The 20,721-nt window shown below is 44.6% G+C and overlaps 1 protein-coding gene across 3 annotated transcripts in view; it reads left to right on the forward strand.

Moving 5' to 3' along the window:
- Window positions 1-20,721, forward strand: part of MYO1D (myosin ID) — a 172,543-nt gene that overhangs the window by 31,431 nt on the left and 120,391 nt on the right. For all 3 annotated transcript variants that reach the window (XR_014557431.1, XR_014557432.1, XM_083709142.1), the window contains exons 4-11: window positions 520-685; window positions 2,937-2,990; window positions 6,372-6,467; window positions 8,048-8,164; window positions 15,475-15,678; window positions 16,368-16,513; window positions 16,602-16,716; window positions 17,831-18,001. Coding sequence is in view for 1 of the 3 variants with exons in the window: in XM_083709142.1 (XP_083565268.1) it covers window positions 520-685; window positions 2,937-2,990; window positions 6,372-6,467; window positions 8,048-8,164; window positions 15,475-15,678; window positions 16,368-16,513; window positions 16,602-16,716; window positions 17,831-18,001 (1,069 nt within the window). In the remaining 2 variants the exon portion in view is untranslated. The remainder of the gene's footprint in view (window positions 1-519; window positions 686-2,936; window positions 2,991-6,371; window positions 6,468-8,047; window positions 8,165-15,474; window positions 15,679-16,367; window positions 16,514-16,601; window positions 16,717-17,830; window positions 18,002-20,721) is intronic.

Genomic DNA, 20,721 nt, shown 5'->3' on the forward strand with positions numbered 1-20,721 from the left:
AACCTGCCCGCCCTGGGACTTGCTGATGAAGGGCAAGTAATAAAATAACTTAAAAATAAGAAGTAGAATGGATCACATTTGGGCACCAAGGATACATGGTGCATGCCCTAGGCTGCACATTTCCCTTCCGTTGAAGGTATGCCTAGGTTCAAGAGTCGCTTTGGAAGGTGCAGACTTTGGCCTGGATTTTATTGGGGAAGAGATTGAGCTTTCAATGTGCAATGTTGGATCTGAACAGACTGGTGTTTTTTTTATGGGGGTGAGCTTTAGATACAAACAAAGCATACAGTGTCCAGCAGTGCTGGATTAAGCCACATGCCGGAGGGGAGCTTTATGTTGAGACATGTTTTGGGCTACTTTACTTCAGCCTTTCATGAGCACAGCTTTTTTAATCCCACAAAATCACTAATGTGGCCATTCCGCTGCTTGCATATAAAACATGTTGATATGCAAACTTAGAAATACATAACGTCTAGACCTGGTTTCCTGTTCCTTTTTGTGCCTGTCTGCTCTCCAAAGGGTGAAGAACATGCTGTTGAAATCCAACTGTGTCCTGGAAGCCTTTGGCAATGCCAAAACCAACCGAAACGACAATTCCAGCCGGTTTGGAAAGTATATGGATATCAACTTTGATTTCAAAGGGGACCCAATAGGTGGGCACATCAATAATTACTTGCTGGAAAAGGTAAGTTTGCCTTGCCAATAAAAAGCCATCATGATTTTTTGTGGACTTATTTTAGAAATGATGAGAAGGATTACCATATTGTATGCATCCGCTGAGGAAAGCTCATGGGATAAGAACATGCCTTACTCGCAGCAGGACAAAAATCAAAAGAGTTGGCTTTAGCATAGTGAGCTTTCCAGAAAATAAAATCACAGCAGATGTCAAATGCCATGGTTTTAAAATAGAAGATCATGCCGCAGTAACAGAACTTTCTATTACATGTTCAGTCAGGGGTTGATGAAAACCTCACTTAAAAATGGACTAGATGGTGGGGCTGTTTTGCTTTGCGTGACTATGAGAGCTGGCTGGCTTTCATGTGGATTTCTGTGACAGCATCTGGTGTTTTGGGTGTGTATGGTTTTTTTAAAAGCATCTGCATTTGTTGCCCTCGAGCCTCTTTGCAGAATGAATGTAGTCTCAGCCCCCCCCCCTCTCTCTCTCTCTCCCCCCCCCCTCTCTCTCCATCTCCGTCTCAGTCTCAGGGGTTATTCCATATTTGGTGCTCATATCCCCATTTGCTCATAGTGACACACTTGGGATAATTTATTTATTACAGTTATATCCCATCTTTCCCCTCCAAGGAACTTGAAGTGGTGTGCACAGTTCTCCTCCTCATCATTTAATCCTCACAACAACAGTATAGGTTCGGCTGAGAGGCAATGACTGGCCCAGTATCACCCAGCGCGTTTTATGGCTGAGTGGGCATTTGAATCCTGGTTTCTCAGCTCCTAGTCCAACACTGTTAACGACTACATTGCACTCAATCTCAACCATTATAGCTGCGACGGCTTGCAAGGCATTTTAGTGATTTATTTTGGGTTGTTTTTTTTAAAAAGTGATGTTGGTTTCTCTCTCAAATTAAAACATGAAGGCATTTCTGCTGGTTTGGTAAGCATCCCATTTTTTAAGGAGTTGGCCCAGTTTGGTTCATTTGGAACAGGCCCTAGACAGTGGCGGAGGAAGGGGGTGCGGTCTGCCCCAGGTGTCATCACTGGGGGGTGTGTGTGTGACAAAATGAGTTTTTTTTAAAAAAAAAATTGGGCTCACGAAACTTTTTAGGAATGACATGGTGACTTAAGCGTCTGCAGGTTCTGCGCTGCCTGAAATGGCAGCATGGGACCTGCGCCTGCCTGTTGCCTCTCCCTCAGCCGCCCCATAGCTGAGAGGAAGGCAGCGGAGAGGCTCCAAGCATCAGAGAGGCTTGCCCCACCCCATAAGCGTGGATCGCCTCGCCCCCAGCTGCAGGACACAACCCCACACCAGGCACCCGAGCGGCTAGCTACGCCACTGGCCCTAGATACAGTACTTGAGAAGAGTTCTGAAATTTTGGATTACCTAGGAAGAATGGACTAAATTTAATGATTATTTAATTAAATATGTTAAATTAATTGGAAACAGCTTGCAGATACTTAATTGGCTTAGGATTTTATATAAGTTAAGTGATGAATTAATATGTTCAATTTCAAAATGAAAAGATTTAAGGATGTTAAATGTTCAAGTTAAATTTTATAAGAACAATGATTTGGAAAACCGTTAAAAGGATATGCCTTGAAATTCAACCAAGGGGAAGCGAGGAAGTGACTTAACAATGTTAATAAGTGTAATTTTTAATAAGGTTATGATTTACGTTTGTTTGTCTTAGTTTGTTTATAAATTTCTGAAAATCAATTAAAAAAATTGGGGGGGGGGGGGAAGAAATCTTGGATTACCTAAAAATACTAATAGAAATAATACCCTATTTGTCATTGCCATGTCCTCTTTCAGCCAGCTTTTTTGTTGCTCTAAAGTGCATAATAGTAACTTTTGGGCATTCCATCCCACCTTTAAGTGGCTCAGCAAATAGACCATAGTGGTCCTGCGCCTCTATTGTAAATTCAAAGTGTAACTGCTGCCAATGCTCTTTACCTAGTTGCTTGTTCAATTGCAGTACTAAAAAACCGCCGCCACCTCGTATTTGTATTGGACTTTACAATGCGGGGGGGGGGGGGGGAGAGACATTGATGGCAACACATCATCAAAAATTTACAAACAGACTCAGTACTCCAAACAGTATAGACATGTCACTAACTAACTAACTAATGTTATATAGGAGGTTTCCCACTCTGGTGTTCTGGCCTGAGCCCTCTAAAACTTTGCCATGACATCACTGATGCCTTAGTCAAGAGACTTAAACTATGTTGGGTAATCTTTCCCTGTTCTTGTTTCTCTCCAGTCACGGGTGATTGTGCAGCAGTCAGGAGAGCGCAACTTTCACTCCTTCTACCAGGTGAGCTGTTAGCTTGGTATGCTAAGGTGAAATCATCAGCCTTGTGAGTGAGTGCCTCTGAATTCACAGGAAAGACCGCTTGATTGCTTTTTGCAGCGTCCATCATTGTGTGTAAAATTTTCGACAGATGCCACATCCCACTTTGTTCACTAATCCATGCAGGGTATATGCTTGTCTTTGACTTGCCATTTGCTAAATACAGAAACTTACAGATCATCAGCTCCAACCCCTTGCCCTGCTCAAAGGCAGGTTCTTCAAGCCTTACTCATCCAAATCGAATCCTCATTGGGTTTTTTGTTTTTGTTTCCCTTGGAAGGGTTAGTGATGCTGGTTCTAGATACTTCCTGCAAGCAATTAGAGTAACTGGATTCCTGTCTTGAACTCCTCTGCAGCAGACTATTCCTTTGGGGTAGTCCTTTCCAAAAAGACAACCTATGTAATTAAGGTAGCTAGGGTTGCGAAGTGCTCTTGTAAGGTTTCCTGCTATAGCTTCCTGCCTTAATGGCAGTACATTGTGTTGCTAAATCTTCTCTGTACAACTTTTTAATTTAATAATAATAATAATAATAATAATAATAATAATAATAATAATAATAATAATAATAATAATAATAATAATTTATTATTTATACCCCGCCCATCTGGCTGGGTTTCCCCAGCTGCTCTGGGCGGCTTCCAACAAAATAATAAAATACAGTAATCCATCAAACATTAAAAGCTTCCCTAAACAGGGCTGCCTTCAGATGTCTTCTAAACGTCTGGTAGATATTGTTCTCTTTGACATCTGGTGGGAGGGCGTTCCACAGGGAGGGCGCCACTACCGAGAAGGCCCTCTGCCTGGTTCCCTGTAACTTGGCTTCTCGCAGTGAGGGAACCGCCAGAAGGCCCTCAGCGATGGACCTCAGCGTCCGGGCAGAACGATGGGGGTGGAGACGCTCCTTCAGGTATACTGGACCGAGGCCGTCTAGGGCTTTAAAGGTCAGCACCAACACTTTGAATTGTGCTCGGAAACGTACTGGGAGCCAATGTAGGTCTTTCAAGACCGGTGTTATGTGGTCTCGGCAGCCGCTCCCCATCACCAGTCTAGCTGCCGCATTCTGGATTTGTTGTAGTTTCCGGGTCACCTTCAAAGGTAGCCCCATATAGAGTGCATTGCAGTAGTCCAAGCAGGAGATAACTAGAGCATGCACCACTCTGGCAAGACAGTTCACAGGCAGATAGGGTCTCAGCCTGCATACTAGATGGAGCTGATAAACAGCTGCTCTGGACACAGAATTGACCTGTGCGTCCATGGACAGCTGCAAGTCCAAAATGACTCCCAGGCTGCGCACCTGGTCCTTCAGGGGCACAGTTACCTCATTCAGGACCAGGGAGTCCTCCACACCTGCCCTCCTCCTGTCCCCCCAAAACAGTACTTCTGTCTTGTCAGGATTCAGCCTCAATCTGTTAGCTGCCATCCATCCTCCAACTGCCTCCAGACCAGGACCTTCACAGCCTTCACTGGTTCTGATTTGAAAGAGAGGTAGAGCTGGGTAGGGTGATTCTGTCATAGTTTTGTGCCATCAGATAAAGAACTTCTCATCTTTTTGAGACCTCTTCAGTGTGTTTTGAAAACTGCAGAGAAACCCCTTCCCTCTCTTTCAAATTCCAGCGATAGCTTAGTAAAATTAATTCAAGTGGACTAAATGATCATTATTATTATTTATTAAATTTGTATACCGCCCTTCATCCAAAGTTCCCAGGGCAGTTCACAGCAGAAAAATACATAATAAAGCAAAAACACATGGACCAAGGTGCCACATTTATAGGGGCAGGCAAGGTGACCTGAGATTGGCCAGCCCTTCTGGCCGATAGGGAAATGTTTCTACTCTCAAATATGACAGTGAGCTCTTGTGTGTGAAGCAAAACCCTAGCCATGCAATGGCTCCTCTGGTATTAAGACTACCCCATCCAAAATCCCAGAGGTGCCAGGTGGAAGAACTTAAAGGGTGGAGCAAATATGTTATTGAACAATATTTACTGCAGCATACATGGCCAGGTTTATAAACCACTGGAAGGCTATACCCCCTGCCTCCCAGAAATAATTTTGTGGAAAGGGGGAGACCAACCTCTTGCCATCCATAGAGTGAGTAGTGAAGGAGCAGCTGCTCCATTTCTTACTTTCTTCTTTCCTCCTCAGTCCATGTTCCTTTTGAACCATGTCTCTTCAGATTGTGGGCCTGTGTGCAGGAGCTGTACACAGGCATGGGCAGAAGAAAGATTGGGTATTGGGATCTACAGGTATTTCTCTGGGTCATTTGCAGTGAATTAACAAGGGTTTCTCTAGGGACGCAGGTGGCGCTGTGGGTTAAAGCCTCAGCGCCTAGGACTTGCCGATCGAAAGGTCGGCGGTTCGAATCCCCGCGGCGGGGTGCGCTCCCGCTGCTCGGTCCCAGCGCCTGCCAACCTAGCAGTTCGAAAGCACTTCCGGGTGCAAGTAGATAAATAGGGACCGCTTACCAGCGGGAAGGTAAACGGCGTTTCCGTGTGCGGCTCTGGCTCGCCAGAGCAGCGATGTCACGCTGGCCACGTGACCCGGAAGTGTCTCCGGACAGCGCTGGCCCCTGGCCTCTTGAGTGAGATGGGCGCACAACCCCAGAGTCTGTCAAGACTGGCCCGTACGGGCAGGGGTACCTTTACCTTTACCTTTAACAAGGGTTTCTAACTACTAATAGCTTTAATAATAGAACCAACAAAGGTGACTTTTCCCACATAAATTGGTATTGAAAACAAACGCCTAAGCTTAAAATACGTTCTGAGGAACTCCTGTCCATCATTTCTAACTATAAGTCTTTCGTACCTGGCTTTGGTAGGGGACGTGGATGGTGCTGTGGGTTAAACCACAGAGCCTAGAGCTTGCCGATCAGAAGGTCGGCGGTTCGAATCCCCACAACAGGGTGAGCTCCCGTTCCTCGGTCCCTGCCCCTGCCAACCTTGCAGTTCGAAAGCAAGTAGATAAATAGGTACCTCTCCTGCAGGAAGGTAAACAGTGTTTCCATGCGCTGCTCTGGTTTGCCAGAAGCAGCTTAGTCATGCTGGCCACATGACCTGGAAGCTGTACGCCAGCTCCCTTGGCCAATAAAGCCAGATGAGTGCCGCAACCCCAGAGTTGTCTGCAAATGGACCTAATGGTCAGGGGTCCCTTTACCTTTACCTGGCTTTGGTATGTATATCTTGGGGTTTTAGACACAGAGAAGGTAGATTCAATGAACCTGAAGTCTGCTCACCCCTGCTGTACAGCATTTAGAACTTTTAAAGTACTTTAATTGTTGATAATGACAATAGTATAAAAGCTGAAAAATAAATTAATTTTGACAAATGACTCTCTGATTTTCTCTTCAGCTACTCCAAGGTGGTTCTGAGCAACTTCTACGTTCCTTACATCTACATAAGGATTTATCTGCGTACAGCTATATTGGTTCTGGAGTGCAGTTAAAGGTAAGGGTGTTGCCTACTCATGAGGAATCTCTTTTTCTTGGTCCTTTTGAACTGTGGCATGATCAGCCATACTATGGACTCTGTGCACCTCCAGCTGAATTTATGCATTTATGCCAATTTAGTTAAATAGTTTGGGCATAATGCTAATACTTTAGCATTATAACGCTAATAGTTTAGCATTATGAAAATAAGCCTTGGATACATGTGTTCCTCCCTTCCTACTCAAGAAAGCTCACATGGAGGAATTAGAAAACTTCTGCTTTTGCTCAATTTTGGATTGACCACAAACCTGCACAAGCTGCAGTTGTTTTGACCAATGTTGAATGGAAACAGTCCAATAGATTTAGACGAATCAAAGTGGTCACATTTCCCTCTCTTTCTTCCAATGTAGATCATGCACCAAGGCAGTTTCAGTTCCCAAACCAATCTGAAATTAATCCGGATAATCAGCTTTATTCCAAAGTGTCTATAGAGTTGTCTGACCACCACCCACCTGAGTACCTTGTCCCCAAAATGCAAATATATTAGATTGACCTAGAGTTGACCTAGAGTTTAACAGGGTCAAGCAATGGTTTGTTAAAACAGAGTGTCACAACTGCCTCCTTAAAACCACAGGAAGCACTCATTTAAAAGAGAGAAGGGGAGAAAAAGAATGCTGACCATCTATAGTTCAATTTTGCTTTTCTTGGATTATACCAGCATATTGTGGCTTGAAATTCTCTACATGCCTTGTGTACATCCTTTGGTAAAATAGGCTGAAACAATTGCAATTGGTTACCCATGGCTACTAGCTATGATGGCTATGTTCTGCCTCCACTGTTGGAGGCAATATGTCTCTGAATACCAGTTAATAGGAATCACAGGTGTGGAAAGTGTTTGTTGCGCTCGGGTCCTGGGCTTCCTACAGGCATCTGGCTAACCACTGTGAGAACAGAATGCTGCACTAGATTGGCCTGATCCAGAAGGCTTTTTAATGTTCTTAACTAAGTGGCCTTTCAGCACAGACTCTGCAATCATCGTGGCATGTGAAACAGATTATCTGCTATAGGTTATCTACTATACAGTGGTGCCTCGCAAGACGAAATTAATCCGTTCCGCGAGTCTCTTCGTCTTGCGGTTTTTTCGTCTTGCGAAGCACTGCTATTAGCGGCTTAGCAGCTATTAGCGGCTTTAAGAAAAAGGAAACAAACTCGCAAGAACTTGCAAGACGTTTTGTCTTGCAAAGCAAGCCCATAGGGAAATTCGTCTTGCGGAGCAACTAAAAAAACGGAAAACTCTTTCGTCTTGCGCGTTTTTTGTCTTGCGAGGCATTCGTCTTGTGAGGTACCACTGTATACTGAAGATGTATAGACTTCTACCTGATGATAAATTGAGGAGTTGTCATAGCTCAAACCACACAGGACGTTTTCTGTTTTCAGAGTAAATATTGTGTAATATCTCCAGGGTTTTCTCCTTCTTTTCAACTCACCAGTGCAGAAATGTCCGCCATGATTTTTCTTGTCTAATACTACACCATCATCAGTGTACATGCAATGGTCTTGCATCTCATTAATTTGTTGTTGCTGCTGCTTCTTTTTCAGTGTTCTATTAATGATGGTGCTGACTTCAAAGCTGTCGCTGATGCTATGAAAGTAATTGGATTTGAACCAGAGGAGGTTCAGACAGTATACAAAATTCTAGCTACCATTCTCCATTTGGTGAGTAAGGCGGCGCCATGTACACAGAGATGGATTTCTGGGCTGCTAACATGCTGAGGTGTGTGTGTTGATTTGAGGAATAATCAGGAGAGCGAGAAAGCACACTTTGATTGAGAGGCGTTATGACAGAGCTGCAGCTCTGGAAGAGCAGACCACTTGTTTCTCCACAAATTCAATATTTCCTGTCAGTACCAAGCAAATGTAGAGATCGCTACTCTCTCTTGTCCAAATCTCATATTGGATCTGACTAAGGAAAGCTGTTGAAGGCTTCTCAAATTTAATTGCCTGCAATGATTAGCACATTTTAGGCTTAGAATCCCTTCACTGGGGAAGGAATAGACTACTCTGTACCAGCATATACTTATTACGTGGGACTTGTCTAGCAGATAAGCCAGCAATCAAGGTTTCATTTTTAAATGAGTTAATGACAAATGTGTCACTGTCTTGACAAAATGGCAGAAGACCCTGACTCCAGCTCTGTTCCTTCATATGGAGGTAGAAGTGGAGTTCCTAGAACACTGGAGGCGAGGGCACAAATTGTTTGTTTTGCCTCCTTTACATTTGCGTCTTGTAAATTGACTGGAATAGTAGGTTTTGGGGTTGTTGGGTTTTTTAAGGAGGTTGGAATGGAGTGAAAGAATTGGAGCTTAAGCCTTTTCAGCAACTTGGGAGCTGCTTCCTAACAAGGATCTTCATGAAGCTGCATTTATCTGTAACAGAAAAGAGAAACGCACCAGAAAGAGAGTTAAAAGGACTTCTCATTTGGGATGGTTGAGGCGTCCAATATGCTGGGTTTGGACGTCCCGTTGCTCAGAAAGACAGGGAACGTGTCATAAAGCTCCTCCTTCAGTTTATTCCTTGCCTTTGCAAGGACAGGCTTCTCTCTAACCTTCCCACCTTTCATTGGATGACTTCAGGATTTCCCTTCTTATCTATCTTTGTTTTACAGTTGTTCCTAGATCTCTAGTTTTTTCTTCCATCTTCTTGGTTTTTAAGGTAAAGGTAAAGGGACCCCTGACCATTAGGTCCAGTCGTGGCCGACTCTGAGGTTGCGGCGCTCATCTCGCTTTATTGGCCGAGGGAGCCGGCATACAACCTCCGGGTCATGTGGCCAGCATGACTAAGCCGCTTCTGGCGAACCAGAGCAGTGCATGGAAACGCTGTTTACCTTCCCACCAGAGTGGTATCTATTTATCTACTTGCACTTTGACGTGCTTTCGAACTGCTAGGTTGGCAGGAGCAGGGACCGAGCAACGGGAGCTCACCCGAATCACGGGATTCGAAATGCCGACCTTCTGATCGGCAAGTCCTAGGCTCTGTGGTTTAACCCACAGTGCCACCCGTGTCTTGGTTGTTGTTTTTGCTTTAAAAAAAAACAACCCTCCTTAAATGTGCTGTGTCTTTTGTCTTTTGCCTCTCCTCCTTTCTCCATGGCTCCGTTTAGAGAAGGCAGGTGAAACCGCAAAGGAAACAGTTCAGTGTGAGAGAATAGCTAAATGTAAAAAAATCACAGGTGCCTGAGACTGAGTCAGCAAACTTTTTCAGCAGGGGGCCGGTCCACTGTCCCTCAGACCTTGGGCAGGGGCCAGACTATATTTTTTTGGGGGGGGATGAACATATTCCTGTGCTCCACAAATAACCTGGAGATGCATTTTAAATAAAAGGACACATTCTACTCATGTAAAAACATGCTGATTCCTGGACCATCCGTGGGCCGGATTTAGAAGGCGATTGGGCCGGATCCGGCCCCCGGAAGAAGAAGAAGAGTTTGGATTTGATATCCCGCTTTATGACTACCCAAAGGAGTCTCAAAGCGGCTAACATTCTCCTTTCCCTTCCTCCCCCACAACAAACACTCTGTGAGGTGAGTGGGGCTGAGAGACTTGTGAAGTGTGACTAGCCCAAGGTCACCCAGCAGCTGCATGTGGAGGAGCAGGGACACAAACCCGGTTCCCCAGATTATGAGTCTATGGCTCTTAATGACTACACCACACTGGCTCCTAGTTTGCCTACCAATGCTCTATCCGTAAGCCTCTGTAGTCGGCCTGCTCCTGTTGTTGTTTAGTCGTGTCCGACTCTTCGTGGCCCCATGGACCAGAGCACGCCAGGCACTCCTGTCTTCCACTGCCTCCTGCAGTTTGGTCAAACTCATGGTGGTAGCTTCGAGAACACTGTCCAACCATCTCATCCTCTGTCGTCCCCTTCTCCTTGTGCCCTCCATCTTTCCCAACATCAGGGTCTTTTCCAGGCAGTCTACTCTTCTCATGAGGTGGCCAAAGTATTGGAGCCTCAGCTTCAGGATCTGTCCTTCCAGTGAGCACTCAGGGCTGATTTCCTTCAGAATGGAGAGGTTTGATCTTCTTGCAGTCCATGGGACTCTCAAGAGTCTCCTCCAGCACCATAATTCAAAAGCATCAATTCTTTGGCAATCAGCCTTCTTTATGGTCCAGCTCTCACTTCCATACATCACTACTGGGAAAACCATAGCTTTAACTATACGGACCTTTGTTGGCAAGGTGATGTCTCTGCTTTTTAAGATGCTTCAACTTAAGGATGCTCTGACTTGGTGTTTCAGTTGCACCTGGAATTAATATGGGTGTCTGCTTCCCAAGCACCATCTCTCATCCCAGGGAGTCCTAATATGCCAACTGCTGCCACTAGATGGAATCCAACACCAAGGAGCAACAAACGAGCCACAGAGATGTTGATCTCACCATATCAGGTGGTGTGGAAAGAGTTCACAAAGAGGGTAGGCCCCTTTGATGCCATTTTGGGTTTCTTATCATCTTCCTGCCATGTCATCTTAGAAGGGTGTTAGCCCAGACCATTCCCTATTATAAGCAGCAGTAGCCTTCCCGCTATATTCAACTCTCAGGAAAATGTAGTCTTTTCCCCCCAGCATCAGCTAGCACTGCATCTCTGTTATCCTATAGATCTCTCTCGACTTTCCTCAACTTTTCCAGGGGTCCCCCTCAGCATTATCATATTTTAATATTAAAATAAGGTGTTGTTTGAATAATTAAGCAGGCTGTTATTGTTGGCATAAATGGCCAGTTAGTTCACTAGGAGCAAGAAAGGGAGTCTAAAAACTCTTTTAAAATCTTCTCCAGCTGGTACTGATTCATCCGATATCAGCAGATTGGACTTGCACAAAGCAACCATCCAACTGAGCCAGTTCCTCACACAGTATTCTTCAGATGGCTCCAACCAAGGTTCCCCTGTGCCACATGCACTTAAAGTAGGTTTATTTTCTCAGCTTCTAAGTTCTCCTCCTTTAAGGTCATCTTCTTAATGGCTATTGCCACCACTCACAGAATCTGTGCTAGGAGCTTTCAGCATCAAAAACCAGCACATGATTCAACCTTTATTCCAAGTATTGCTTTGGACTTCCATAGTGAACAAGAACTGATTTTCCCTTCCCTTTGCCTGTGCTCCTCTCAACCAAGAGAGAGTATATGGTATATAAGCTGGATGTTCAAAGAGCACTGAAGAAGTCCATTAAAAATACATAGTACATTTCTGATTCCCTTTTTCAATTCCTTTCAACCTAGATCCGTAGGGGGGAAAGCCTCAAGCCCTATCCTAGCCATGTGGCTCAAAACTCGTATTTTTCTGGCACATAGAGACCCAACAACTCCCAAAGGACCAGAACATCAGAGCCCAGTCAAGAAGGGCAGCAGTGGCTTCAATGGCTTTTCCCATTAATGCTCCTTTCTTAGAGATTTGTAAGGTAGCCACATGGAAGTCTTCTGTAGCCTTTAACAAACATTACAGAATAGGCACCTCTGCTGAGGTAGCTTTTTGAAGGAGAGTGCTTCAACATATTCTCCTTCCATCATAATATTTTCCACTGACTTGTGTGGCTGGAGTGAATGAGGCATCCAATCCTCACCCTACCAAAGCCACTCACTGATCAGGGGATCACATATACGTCCAACTCCCAATAGACTGTGATCTGCTCACAGTATTAAAACTGGCAGTGATCTACCCATTGTCGTAAAAAGACTGGCAGTGATCTACCCAGAGTTGCGGAGCTTTTCTTAGGAAGACAAAGTTGTGGAGTTTGAGCTTTTTGGGTTTTTTTTTTGCTGAGGGGCCAGAGATCAACCAGGATCTACCAGGAACACCCCGTGATCTACCAGCTCGCGATCTACCTGTTGGACATGCCTGTATACCTTCAACACTGGGAATTTGTCAAAGCCTCCAGCTCATATCAGGTAGTTCCTTTCCCCAAAAGAAGGAATCACTGAACTCCTGGAGCCACATTCTTTTGTTTCAAATTATTTTAGTCCAGGACTTCTTTCCGCATCTCTGTCTCAAGCTTTACCATAGGATGGAACTGGAGCAAGAGCTTAATGATTTAATTTAATCTAAAACGATTTTCCATTTAACAAAGTGCTGCTTTCATTTAACAAAGTGCTGCTTAAATTAGGGCCAGCATGCGTCCGTCCAGACATTACTGGGATTTCCCAGACATTACTGGGATTTCAAAGGTGGAATTGCCATCCAGGGGAAATTTCCCAAAAGCAGCACTTTGTTCTGGATTTAGGCAAGTCAATCGAAAAATCTTCATTTTTTGGCACAACAACTTTGGGGTTTTTCTTAAAAAAGAAAGAAAGAAGCTCTAGAAATTTGGTGTCTTCCTAACAACTTGCTCAACAACATTCGCAGTGTCCTGGTCTTTACTTTCTTTACAGCAACCCTACTTAAATACAAAATAAAACAAAATGCAAATAACATTCCATGTTGGGGTGGAAAATTATAAATGTTCAATAATTTGTTTAGTACATTGGGAACTACGGTCGGTGTTTGTCGTTTTTATATCTGTTGTGCAAATATATCCATACATGGAGTCCAGATGATGAAGAACTTCCTTTGTATGCCGTTGTCTTTGAAAAGTTTTCTCATATGCTGCTAATGCAGATAAGTGTTTTGTACTGTCAGAGGGGGAGAGTGTTCCTTTCACTATTGGAGCACCAATCTCTTTGCTGCCATTAGTACACCATCAGAAATTTGCTTTTTTAGTTCTCAAGTGTCCCCAGAACCCCAGGCTTCAGAGGTTCCCTGGGAGAACCCTTATGGCAGGGGTGTTCCAGACTTTTTTCAAAGAGGGCCAGATTTGATGATGTGAACATGCATGAGGGCCGACCAAAGTTGTTGTTTTTTAGGATTGAAGTTGTTGACCTTTTTTAAAGGATTTTACCCCTGCCTTTAGGAACTACCTGCCTGCCTTATGGCTTGGAATTCCTTTTCTTCTATTTCTGTTTCCATAATGTAGGGCTTTCCTACCTACCCATGTCTATTTTTACATAGCGCAGCCGCTCCCCTCACCTGCCCATGCTATTCTGCAATGTTATTTCTCTGGCGTTGTTCTCTTTATTTTCTTTTTTCTCTCTGGCTCCACTTGCAGCTGATCCAGTTTTCCTCTTGCCTTCTCTGACGCTCTTTCCTCCTCCTGTAAGATTTTCCTTTGTTGTCCTTTTGTCTCTTTCAGCCACTGTTCCCTTTCACTTGTAAATTTCCTGGAACCTTCTCCTGACACTCCGCTGTCCTGCTGCCTTTTAAGAAGCCCCTGTGAGCAGCACCTGGGTAATGCTCCACACCTGCTGCTATCTTGCTGTGCCTCCTCTGGCTCACCTGTGTCATCTTTCGAATGAGCCGGAATAACGTGGAAGGCAGCATCAGCTCCTGCATCCTCCTGACATGCACATATAATCCAATCTCATTGCCCCTTAATCAAGTCCCATAGCACTGGGATGTAACTCAAGACGATCTCTGGGATCTTTCCAGTACTGAGTTAATGTGAGTGAGGACCTTTGAGTAGAACAGGTGTCAGCAAACTTTTTCAGCAGGGGGCCGGTCCTCTGTCCCTCAGACCTTGTGGGGGGCCAGACTATATTGGGGGGGGGGGGAATGAATGTATTCCTATGCCCCACAAATAACCCAGAGATGCATTTTGAACAAAAGCACACATTTGGCTCATGTAAAAACACCAGGAGGTCCCACAAATAACCCAGAGATGCATTTTAAATAAAAGGACACATTCTACTCATGTAAAAACACGCTGATTCCCGGACCGTCCACGGGCCAGATTGAGAAGGCAATTGGGCCGGATCCGGCCCCTCGGGCTTTAATTTGCCTACCGATGGAGTAGAAGAACTGAGGGCTGCATGCCTGGTATGTTTGCTGCTTTCCTGAGCAATGGGAGGTCTTAACCCAGCATATGGGTGCCTTGTTCACCCCAAGCAGAAAGAACATTCATGGTGAGTGGCTGGTGCTTCTACCTGGTCTAAGCCACCCCCAACCAGCCTACCCAATCTCAAGTCTACTCTTCCAGCGCAGTGGGCTGTGTGACTTTCTAAACCAGTGTTTCCCAACTTGGGTCTCCAGCTGTTTCTGAACTACAACTCCTACCATCCCTAGCTAGCAAGGCCAGAAGTCTGGGATTATGGGAATTGTAGTCCGAAAACAGCTAAATTTGGGAAAGAGAGCTAAGTTTGGGAAACACTGTTCTATTTTTATTTTTATTTTACTTATGATTTTCACTTTTATACATTTCAATCATTTTACAATCATTTTAACATTTCAAAACCTGACTTCCCCCTCTTTCTGCGGTTCCTTAAATTTTTTTTAATATATTTTCTGCATATTCCAAATTAACTTAATTATCTCATTTATTCATCTACTTTAAATATATACTCTGCAAATATATATGTTTATAAAACTGCTGGTTTTTACAGTAATCCTGCCAATGTTCTTATCGGTTTACAGTTTATTTTTAAATATTCAATAAGCCATATTCGATAAACTTATAAAATGCTTGTTACCTTGATTTCTTATTTTTCCGGTAAGATTCGTCATTTCTGCATATTCTATAAGTTTTTGTATCCATTCTTCTTTCGTCAGGACTTAGCTGCTTCTTTCCATTTTTGGGCAAATAACATTCTTGCCACTGTAGTCGCATAAAAACAACTACCAGACTTTTAGAAGACATCTGAAGGCAGCCCTGTTTAGGGAAGCTTTTAATGTTTAATAGGTTATTGTATTTTAATATTCTGTTGGAAGTCGCCCAGAGTGGCTGAGGAAACCCAGCCAGATGGGTGGGGTATAAACACCGGTAATAGATTATGATGATGATGATGATGATGATGATGATGATGATTATATATCAACATAGATTGTCCTTTGTCCCGATTGGGATGCATTAAAGAAATTGCATCTGTCTGAAAGCGTTGCCTGTATCAGAAGTGGCATTTGCTGCCTAGACTCAGGGAGAATGAATGTCCTTATTTTTTCCAATCTTTCCACAGGGCAATTTGAAGTTTTCTGTGGATGGTGACATACCTGTCATTGAAAACAGCAAGTTAGTGTCTGTCATTGCCGACCTGCTATCAACCAAGGCTGACATGGTGGAGAAGGCCCTGCTTTTTCGAACTGTTGCTACTGGCCGGGACATCATTGATAAACAGCATACAGAGCAAGAAGCCACCTATGGCAGAAATGCATTTGCAAAGGTGGATGTTGATACACTCCTGCCAACTTGGAAGTTTACAGTGGTTGTCTTGTTCTGTGTCTTCATACTTTTCACCCATGCAGATATGGCCACATAAATTGCTAGCCAGCATCTTAAGTTGTTTGCCCACACGTTTCTTTATTAGCCGTTTGCCCATTTCATCTCAAGGTGATTCTTACTTGCCATAGGGGATCAGGTGGGTTTTTTTGGAGACATCTATTTTGAGTAGTTTTATGCCTTGGGGAGACAGGTTAGTATCCTTGGAGACTTATGGAGCCTAGAGAATGCAGAACTCTCCGGACAATATAACCAATATACTTTGGAAAAGAGCAGCAAGCAATGTCTGAGACAGAGCAACTATTTTTTCCTCAGTGGGAATTGTCCATTGGCCAGGGGTGATGGGTGAAGGGAGAACCCGTAGACTTTACCACAGATAAGCATATTGGTTTAACATGTTTAGCATCTCCAGTGTCTTGCAAATTGACATCACAGTGAAACCTAAAGCAGCTAGAGAGCAAGCTGTAGTTAACCTATGCTAGTTTCCTTAAACCTTGTTAGGATTTTGACAGCTGGTTACATATTTCCCAATTTCCTGTTAGAGTGCTACAGAAATGCATCACAAAGCTGAACGCTAACAAAACCCGAGCAGCAAAAACAAAAAATGACCCTAGGTATTCTTTTGGTTTGAAGGCAATATACGAGCGCCTTTTCTGCTGGATTGTGACACACATCAATGACGTGATTGAAGTCAAGGACTACAACAGCACAGTTCATGGGAAAAACACTGTAATCGGGGTCCTTGATATCTATGGCTTTGAGATCTTTGACAACAACAGGTGAGATGTCTTGAGAAGGTCAGGCATATCCCTTAAATTGTTTCCATTTGCGGAATTCATTCATTAATTCAATTTGTTTTTGCTTTAGTTTTGAACAGTTCTGTATCAATTACTGCAACGAGAAACTGCAGCAGCTCTTCATTCAGCTTGTTTTGAAGCAAGAGCAAGAGGAATATCAGCGTGAGGGAATTCCATGGAAGCATGTGAGTAGATAAGCCAGAGCGTTCCAAACTGTGTGTCATGACACTTTCGGGTGTCGGCTGCACTGTGTAGGTGTGTCGCGCAGACACTCCCCATGCTTCTCCCGAGCCTGGAAACGGGTTAGTTTAAACTGAATTACTGTGTCATGAAACGATGCATGTCTAAAAGGTGTGTCACCAACATGGAAAGCTTGGAAAGCTCTGAGATGAGCAGTTGGACAAAGCCAACATGGATTCAAAGATGCCAAGTGTTAGCGATTCTACACCAGCAGGTAGCTATTCAAAGGTCAAAAGAGAGGGATTTAGAATGTGAAAGCCCTCTGTCCCCAGCCATGGAGAGTCGAGTGCAGACCCATTCCATTCTTCAGGTTTTTAGTGGTGCTTTGAAACTGCAGTAAAGCCATAGGGGAGTTGGATAAATGACCTGAAATACCAGTACAGTGGTACCTCTGGTTGCGAACGGGATCCGTTCTGGAGGCCCGTTCGCAACATGAAAAGAGTGCAACCTGCAGTGGCACGTCTGCGGACGCACGGGTTGTGATTCGCTGCTTCTGCGCATGCGTGTGATGTCATTTTGCGCATGCGCGAGTGACAAAACCCAGAAGTAACCCTTTCTGGTACTTCTGCGTCATTGCGGGACGTAACATGAAAGAATGCAACATGAAGCAAACATGACATGAGGTATGACTGTACAGTGGTACCTCGGGTTAAGTACTTAATTTGTTCCAGAGGTCCGTTCTTAACCTGAAACTGTTCTTAACCTAAAGCACAACTTTAGGTAATGGGGCCTCCTGCTGCCACTGCCGGTGCGCCGCCGGAGCTTGATTTCTGTTCTCATCCTGAAGCAAAGTTCTTAACCCGAGATACTATTTCTGGCTTAGTGGAGTCTGTAACTGAAGCGTCTGTAACCTGAGGTACCACTGTACTGAAATTGGAAGAAATTTTGACAGTGAGCGCAACCTTTAGAGCGAAGACGCTCTGCCTGCCTCTCTGGGTAAACGTAATCTGGCACTTGCTCCTCTGTTTCCCTACCACTGCGTGCCTTCAATAGAGAGAGAAAACATTCCTTCCTCAGTTGGATTGCTGTTGCAAATAACCCTGCTTGAACATTCTGCAGATTGACTACTTCAACAACCAGATCATTATTGACCTAGTGGAACAACAGCACAAAGGAATCATTGCCATCCTGGATGATGCATGCATGAATGTCGGCAGAGTCACTGATGGGATGTTCTTGGAGGCTCTTAATACCAAACTGGGCAAACATGCTCACTTCTCCAGCAGAAAGGTACTCCTTTGTGTGTCTATAATAACTTCGCTTGACTAAATCAAGCGGGGGGGAGGGAGTTAAAAACAAACAAACAACCTATATCCCTCTCTTTCACAGTGAGAACAATGTTCAGTTTTGCATAAAATAGCAAACCAGGTGCAGCTTGCATTGCTCCTGTTTGTCATGAAGAAAAGCAAAGAGCAATGCCTACTCCAGTGATTATACTGCTGGGTGTTGTCATGGACTGGCTGGATGCAAAGGAGATGTGGGAGGCACCAGCCAGGGACCCCCCCCCCCCCGGGAAGAGGGCTCAGAACCTGGGGATAGGTGATGGAATGATGACAAGTGGTCAGAGGGAGAAGGAGCAGATGGGGGGGGGGGTCCGAAGCAGAAGAGGTAACAGGGATTAGTGAACTAGAAGAGGCTGTGGCAGAGCACAGTTCAGACTCGGAGGCAGAAAGAGAATCCAGGGAGTCTTCCCCTCCTGCTGCAACCAGCTCCCTTGCTCTCCTAGAACACAATGAGAAATGAAAGAAGCAAAGCAAAGTTGGGTTGTGCGCAGAGTCCTGGTGAGCCCTTCAGCTGTTTCATTGGGGCAAGACCCTCCTAGAAAGGGTTGCCTGAGACCACTAGGCCAGCGCTGTGGTTGGTTTCCTTGAATAGAGAGAGGATTAACTTCATTGGCCTCGGTTGATTTATTGGTTTGTTGCTGACCTATTCCTGCTTCCAGCCCTGACAGATGTCCACTTTATCACCTCATATGGCATTGCCCGTGCACTTTGTAAGTCCCGTCTCAGCTCTAAGGGCCAGACACTGAGATTCTCAGAATGCAAATTCCACCTATGCAGGGTGTGCTTAGAAGAAATACACGGCACACACTGCTTAGGTAATTGACAGAGCTCCCCACAAGCTCTGTAGCTGACGCATAAGCATGAGACAGTATAATTAAGGACATTCATGTGGCATAAGACCTCCAGAGAGTTCTCATCGAGGTGCTAAACCTTCAGACTTCAGATGGGAGTTCAGATAATAGAATATTCTTTCATGTAAAAAAAATAAAAATATTTCCCCAAAATAAATGAAAAATAGGGTTTTGGGGGACAAGGCTAGAGCACTTTTTGGTGTAGTTTCCATTTTTATTTTAAACGGAGGAGGATGCCATTATGTAAGCCCCTCCCTGTGATCTGAAGTGGTACAGTCCAGACACATATTTCCCACCTTGGTGCTTACTGTGCCAAGGTAGCAGTAAATGGGAACTTTACTCCCAGCCAAGGGATGCAGGTGGTGCTGTGGTCTAAACCACTGAGCCTCTTGGGCTTGCCAATCGGAAGGTCAGCAGTTCGAATCCTCATGACAGGGTGAGCGGCATTTCATGGTCCTCAATGCACCAGAAGCGGTTTAGCCATGCTGGCCACTTGACCCAGAAAGCTGTCTGTGGATAAACGCCGGCTCCCTTGGCCTGAAAGCGAGATGAGCGCCACAACTTCATAGTTGCCTTTGACTGGACTTAACTGCCCAGGGGTCCTTTACAGTTTTCTTTTGTTTTTACCTTAAATGGGAACCTAAGCTAGGTTTGCTTGTTCTATTAATACAGCCATGTTTGTGTTTGTTAACAGAACAAGCAAACCCATGTCTGTATCTCCAGTACTAAATCCTGTCTTGAAGACCCATTGCAGGACAGGTAACAGGTTAGGTATATGATGCTGCCTGAGGATGAAATGTGAAGATGAATGCGACAGGCACTGACCAGACATCTGCTCATTCATCAGAGTTGCCTGTGGGAGAAAGATATAAGTCGATGCAGCAGGGCATCTTGGCCCAAAAGTTCTGCATGGCATCTGTGCGTGCCTTTCCCTTCCCTTCAACTATACTGGGAGGAGGAAAGGGGCGGTAGAAGCAGGTAGCAGAACAAGCTTGAGCAGTTCTGATGGTGGAAAATGATAAGGGAATTTGAGGCCATGTGGGGCCCAGGATTATGGGCATGCATGTGCAAGGATGGTGGCTGTTTTAGTCGGCTTGGATGCTGTTTGTAGTTGCGTGAGGTGGACTGAAATAGGTAGAGTTGGCTTGGTGGCTTGTATGGGTACTAAATGAGGAGAGCACTTCGTGGTGGTGCCCTGTAATGGTACCAACTGGAGGAAGGGACCACCTGGTATCTGCAGAGCTTGGACTCGAGGGTGAGAGTAGCCTAGAAATGTAAGATCCCATGACCTGAAGTACTGCTGTGCTTTGTTAAGTAAGTTTTGACATTGGAAATGTCAGTTTTGCACCGATATCCAGCAGAGGGAGCAGGAGCCTGCTCAATATTGCAGGGAAGAACTGGAGCATGAGTTTGGCAAGGCAATGCTGATGTCACTCGCAGCCAATAGAGACCCGGTTTCAATTCATGTGATATTTCCTAAGCAACTAATTTCGCATGACACAGACAACACCAGCGTTTGATTTATAGTTAAATGACTTCAAAATCCACAGTCAGGCAATGACACAGAATAGTGAGCAAGCTTTTTAATTCTCAGAACACAACAGGCTGGGTATTAAGTAAAATGGGAAGCAGGAGGGAGTGGAGAGAAAAAGCTGGCTTGATGTTGAGCCACAAAATCTGCATTTAGTCACAGTCTTAAGGTGGAGTGTAGGAGATTGCAGACTTACAGCACAGTCCTAATCATGTCTAATCAGAAGTAAGTCATTGGATTAAGCGGGGCTTACTCCCAGGTAAATGGGGTTAGGAATGCACCCTT

The sequence above is a fragment of the Podarcis gaigeae genome (genome assembly GCF_964106915.1).
Source record: "Podarcis gaigeae genome assembly, chromosome: 13".
Lineage (NCBI taxonomy): Eukaryota > Metazoa > Chordata > Lepidosauria > Squamata > Lacertidae > Podarcis > Podarcis gaigeae.